Source organism: Danio rerio, chromosome 23, assembly GCF_052040795.2.
Source record: "Danio rerio strain M-AB ecotype USA chromosome 23, GRCz13ab, whole genome shotgun sequence".
Taxonomy (NCBI): Eukaryota; Metazoa; Chordata; class Actinopteri; order Cypriniformes; family Danionidae; genus Danio; species Danio rerio.
The window spans coordinates 1,311,501-1,317,500 of NC_141043.1; the positions used below are offsets into that span (position 1 = coordinate 1,311,501).

The 6,000-nt window shown below is 43.5% G+C and overlaps 1 protein-coding gene across 21 annotated transcripts in view; it reads left to right on the forward strand.

Moving 5' to 3' along the window:
• Positions 1–6,000, forward strand: part of utrn (utrophin) — a 315,686-nt gene that overhangs the window by 91,559 nt on the left and 218,127 nt on the right. For 12 of the 21 annotated variants that reach the window (XR_015522994.1, XM_087306271.1, XM_087306280.1 and 9 more), the window contains 5 exons: positions 149–328; positions 575–703; positions 1,632–1,802; positions 3,728–3,883; positions 4,314–4,445. Coding sequence is in view for 20 of the 21 variants with exons in the window: in XM_087306271.1 (XP_087162397.1) it covers positions 149–328; positions 575–703; positions 1,632–1,802; positions 3,728–3,883; positions 4,314–4,445 (768 nt within the window). In the remaining variant the exon portion in view is untranslated. The remainder of the gene's footprint in view (positions 1–148; positions 329–574; positions 704–1,631; positions 1,803–3,727; positions 3,884–4,313; positions 4,446–6,000) is intronic. The other 9 variants (XM_087306272.1, XM_087306281.1, XM_087306279.1 and 6 more) reach the window with 1 other exon arrangement.

Consider the following 6,000-nt stretch of genomic DNA (forward strand, 5'->3'; position numbering starts at 1 on the left):
GCGTGTGTTCTCAGATGTGTGTGTTTTTATGAATGTATGTGTATCTTTACTCCACTTCTAACATGCAGTGCATTATTTGTGTGTGTATGTGTGTGTGTGTGTGTGTGTGTGTGTGTGTGTGTGTGTGTGTGTGTGTGTGTGTGTTCAGGGTGTGCTGAAGGAGTCTGAGCGCAGGAAGAGTGATCTGTCAGTGCTCATGGAGGACAGCGCCGCCCTGCAGGCCTTAGTGGAGGGGAGCGAGGCTCAGCTGGAGGACCGGCTCTTTGAGCTCAATGAGGACTGGGAGAGAGTGCACACACTCATAGAGGACTGGCTCAGCGCTGTACTGGTGAGCATCATCCAGATCATACAAGACCCTTATGTGCTGCTGGGTCATTTTCATCCTCTCTGGGCTGATTTTGAGGCTTAATTTGGCCACAGCTTTCTCTTTCACTTTGGTGATGTTGGTGCTGTTTTTGCACCATTAGATTGATATCCTATATCTTGTTGTGTGTGTGTGTGTGTGTGTGTGTGTGTGTGTGTGTGTGTGTGTGTGTGTGTGTGTGTGTGTGTGTGTGTGTGCGCGCGTGTGTAGAATCACAGGCGTGAGGTGGAGATGTTTGATGAGAATCTGGCTCATATCAGCACGTGGCTCTATCAGACGGAGATACGACTCGACGAGATGGAGAAGAAACCTGCAGCCGACAGACAGAGGATCATACAGGTAACACACACACACACACACACACACAGTTGAAGTGTAAAGTATTTACCCTCTGTGAGTTTTTGTTTCTTTTCAAATATTTCCTAAATGATTTTCAGGAATTTTTTACAGTATTTCCTACAATATTTGTTAGGGGGAAACAAGGGGAAAGCCCCGCCTACCAGTGACAATCTCTTCCTCATTAGCATAGGACATTAGTCTTGTTTTTGAATCTGCCACTATGCTGACACACAGGCATCTGTAGCTCCGCCCTCTTCTGAAAAGGTCACAATCTCATTTAAATTTAAAGCGGCAGTCACCAAAACGCCACAATAAAGGTCAAAGCCTGAAAGGGTCAGTTTCACGCCCCATTTACACGGGGCTTCAGCGTCAACGCTTGACAGAGGGCGTGTCTAAGGTTGGGGCTGACGTGATCGTCATAGCAGCGTCAGCCAATGAAATTAGTCAGCAATAGGCCACTGTCTGAGCTGGTGTATTTGCATACAGCGATCTGATTGGCTGACGCTTCCGTCGGCGCTTGAAAAGTTGAGCAAGTCCCAACTTCTGCAGTGAGCAACTCCTCTGAAGCGGCGCCGACAGATCCACAATGCCATTCGGCAAAGTCTGACATCACCCATTCAAAGTAAATGGGAAGCGTTGAAGCTGATGGCCCATGTGAATTGGGTGTCAGAGAGTTTTAAACATTATTTGTGTGCCATTTTGAGCTCACACACACACTCTGGAGATATCAGAGACGCATTTTACATCTTGTAAAAAGCAGCATAGTAGCTCCTCTTTAAGAGAAAACTCGTACTAAATATTTACTACACTTTTTAGGAGAGCTCTCGGTGGTCAGATGTAATTTGCAGGCACAATGGTTTTCTCCATATGACCCAGTGCTGTTAGTGAGCCGCAGTAGATCAGACCGTGCTGAATGTGTGTCCTGCAGGCAGTGCTGTGTGAGCTGGAGGAGATGACGGTGCGCGTGGACAGCGCTCGAGATCAGGCTGTGATCCTGATGACCAGCAGAGGGCCGTCCTGCAGAGAGCTGGTGGAGCCCAAACTGGAGGACCTCAACAGAAACTTCCAGAAGGTGGCGCAGCACATCAGCTCTGCTCAGGTGAGAGATCCCTGCCTCTGTCATCTTGCACAATTCAGAAACCACATATGAATATTACCAGTATTCAATTCAACAGGTTTTTTTTAGCAAAGTATCAAAAATAATGGGATTTTTATGATGTATTAGCGCTAAATTTGTTTGTTTGTCGTTTTTAATTGTATATTTATTTATAATTGTAAATAAAATCATCATCATTGAATTGAACCTTCGCTAAGCCCCGCCCTCCCTAGTTACTGTTGCTACGCCTGTGAAGCTTTCATGCCTGGCACGTCTTTTACAATGTGTATGCGCCGGTGTCAGACATTCCCAGGGATATAATTAGTCATTTTTGGCGAACAGGTGAGATATATTAATGTCAGGTGTTGATTAGGACAAAAACTCGCTTTAATATGGGGAATATTCCTTCTATCGCATGTCGTTGCTTTAATTTACAACACGACTTAAATCAGCCTTTAGGCTCGATAGTCATGCTCACTCCTGTTGATGTCCTCAATCTGGCAACCTGCACTTGAGTGGAGTTGTCAGAGAAGGAGCAGAGTGAAAACGGGCTTCAAACAAGGAGTGCAATACCTAGTTTACCCACTGGGTGTCAGACTTACTGCACCATTTAAAAGTCCTTCAATTTGGTGTTTGTTAAAGAGTGGGAACTCTGTGGGCTCTATCATACACCCGGCGCAATATGGCGCAAAGCGCAATACTCTTTTGCTACTTTTAGCTCGGCGCAGGGGTCATTTTGAGGCGTTGCGCCACGCTGTTTAAATAGCAAATGCATTTGCGCTCATATGTGCGCCCATAGGCGTTCTGCTCTAAAAAAGCAGGCGTGTTTTGGTGCGTTGCTATTTTGAGAAACTGTAATAGTCTGATCTTTAGACCAGAACAAAGTCGGTCTATTGTCTGGCGCAAAGTGCGCCTGGCTTACACACTACACACAAGATGCAGAGCAATACGCAAATATCTTTACATATGAAAAAGATATAATATAATTAGGATATATATAGGATATAAATATAAATGATTAAAATATTACAAAACATTAATTTCTAGCCTACATGAGTTTAAAAACCACTGCCTTCATACTTTCATCTCGGGAGGCTTTTTCAGTTCAATTTGCTTTTGTATAATGTTATTATTATTAGCAGCATTATTTATTATATCCATATTTATATTTGTTTTGTTAAAAACAAGCTTAGATTTGCCCACCTGTCAGGTTTTAGACCATATGGGGCACAGCAGGTGTATTTGGAAATAACTCAGTATTTTGACCACACTTCGTTATTATTGTTCATTTATTCGTTTGCTGGAAATTAGAGCTGAATTTAGAAATAGTTTTGAAACAAATCCTTGCGCTTAACAAACAAAATTAATTATTTATAGGCTAATTGATGTCTGTGCGTAAAGGTTTCCCTATCCACGAGAGCAAAAGCGAAAGCGAACTTACTTTACGTCAAAATGCACTTATGACATGATGCAGCTGGCTCTTAAAGGGAATGGGAGATGAGACTCTAATTGGTTTATTCTCAAAACACACCTATAACTCATTAAGAAAATAAACTCAACCCTTTTAGACCATGCAACACGGCGCAAAGCGGATTTTCCCGTCCTTAAATTAGCAAAAACGTGTCCTGACACGCCCTGAAAGCGTTTGCGCCCTGCGTTTTGCGCTCTGCGCATGGACCGTCAAAATAGAGCCCTGTGTGTTCTCAGTTGTTGCACTAATCATCTATAATCGCACCTCAACGCTGCAGATCCTGTAATGTGACTATTGCGGACACACACATTGTGATATCGATGCTGAAATGAGATATTGTGCAGCTCTAACCCCTGCTTTAATCAGTGTCTTATCTGATATTTTAAAATGCACATGAAAGAGGTGGATGGAAACAAGCTAGTGATGGGTTCTGTGTGTGTGTATGTGTTGTATGCAGGAGTCTGCAGGTTTGAAGGTGCAGCAGGAGGTGACAGACGGGAGATCAGCCGCTCTTCTGTCCTCCTCACAGCTACAACTCTTTGAGTCGGAGCTACAGGACGCTATCAGAGCTCTGGAGCAGCAGCAGAAAACACACACCGCTGACCAGCACCGGGTACACCACTGCATTCAAAACAGCACTATTGAGGCTTTTCATGAAGGGTTTATGGGTCATCAGCATCTTAAATCCTCGGAAGTCATTGAATATTAGATTTTTTTTGAAGAATGTATGATCATTTATATGTGTTTATGTGTGTATTCGATCATCATTACATCAAATTACATAGAAGACGAATGAGCGCTTGTGTGAGGTGTGTGTAATGCAGTGTGTGCAGGACAGTAAATCTGACATGGTTCTCTCTTCCGGCTGCCGTTATCAGTCTCGCACTATTGTTTTCCTCTTTCTGAAAGTCTTGATCACACCATCCTGGAGCTTTACCCTCATTATTTCAGCTGATAGGATTGTAAATAATGATTTGCTGTACTCTCCCATTCACTGCGCTCTGAGTTTGTCCTGAGCTGGAGTGTGTGTTTGTGTGTTTCAGCAGCCGGATGAGGAGAAAGCTGATGTTGAGGAGCTGTTGAGGAGAGGAGAGGAGCTGCTGCCGTCTGTGTGTGACGAGGACAGAAGAGAAAACATCCGCTCAACACTCCTGCTCCTACACACACGCTACAAGGTCTCACACACATCGCAATCTCAAGACACACACGACATCTGCTATAATTATTCCATCTTATGCAGAGTGACTGTGGGGTCTTTAAGGCCGTACTCACACTAGGTACAGTTGTCTCCAACCGGGCCAAAGCACGCTTGTCCCCCCTCCCGTCTCCCCCGACGGCCCGCACTCACATTCAATCGGGCCTGGGCACTCTTACATTATCGCTGCTGCGCTGTTCAGTGAGAAGGGCTCTCTCACTCAGCAGCACAGTGGAGATTTCTCTAGTTATATCGTGTCAGTGGTTTGTTATGCAGTGATATGCAGTCAGATATTTCGCCAAACAGTCCTTAGGGATGCGGTGACACGCAGTCAGATATTTCGCTGAACAGATCCGCTACTTTTGGCGCTCATAAACACTCATAAAGCCCTCGTGCTGCAGGAATGAGGAGGTCTGCTGAAGGTGCAGGTGTCGTGAAGTGAGGAGTTCTCGTCTTTAATAAACTACGGCAGTTTGCGTTCACTAAACAGTAAGAATGATTAATAAATCCATATGAAACAGCCCCTTAAAAGTCACGTCTCGCTTTCAGTTTTGGGCTTTGGCGCGTTATGCACTCACACTACAAGCGTACCGCGCCAAAGCCCAAGTAAACCGGGCTCAGGCCCACCTCTTCCAACCGGGCCAGGGCCGGCCAAGTGAACCGTGCTTGAGCCCGATTCAGCGCACTCACACTTCTCAAACGATCCGGGAAATGGGCCAGGGCACGGTACGGATGGCGTAGTGTGAGTAGGCCCTAACAGTGTTGAAAGTGGATAAATCTATTTAGAGTAATGTCGGTGGAGCTGAATGAATAGTGTCCACAGGTAACTTTGCTATTGCTCGTAATGTTTTGTAAATCAGAAAATAAAAAAGCTAAATAAATTAAGGATTAATCTTAAATCCCAGAAGATTCATATTAAATATCAAAGTTTACCTGTAAAATCTATTTCCTCTCCTTGTAAAGTGTTTCCAACGGTGAGTTTTTTTGCACCAAAGAAGATGTGTACTGGATTAGATGTCAATGGTTACAGGTTTTCAACATTCTTCAGAATATCTCCTTTTGTGTTCAAAAGATCAATGAAACTCATAAAGGTTTGAAAAGAGGTAAAGGCAGAATAAACGATGACAGAATTTTCAGCTTTGTGGGAACTGTCTCTTCAAGTAGCAGCAGTGATGATGATCTGACACTCAATTCTTAAGATGCCCACACGATGGAGCCATTCATTACTGAATCCTATTAGCAAAACTCACAAACGCTTCCATTTCAGGAAAACACACTGGTGAAGTTGATTATTGGTTGATCTCTATTGTTATAAAAATGTTACAACACAGTTTACAGCTATTATTATTATAATTAGTTCCAAGTATGTTTATTTAAAACTGTCTTAGCTGTGTAAACAGAATGTTCTGGCTATGTCACTCGTGTCACTCGTGTTTGGATATATTGAAACAAAATATGTATATATATATATATATAATACTGTTTGCAGCATTTACATCTAGGGGATAGTTCACTCAAAACATTTCAGTCTCTAC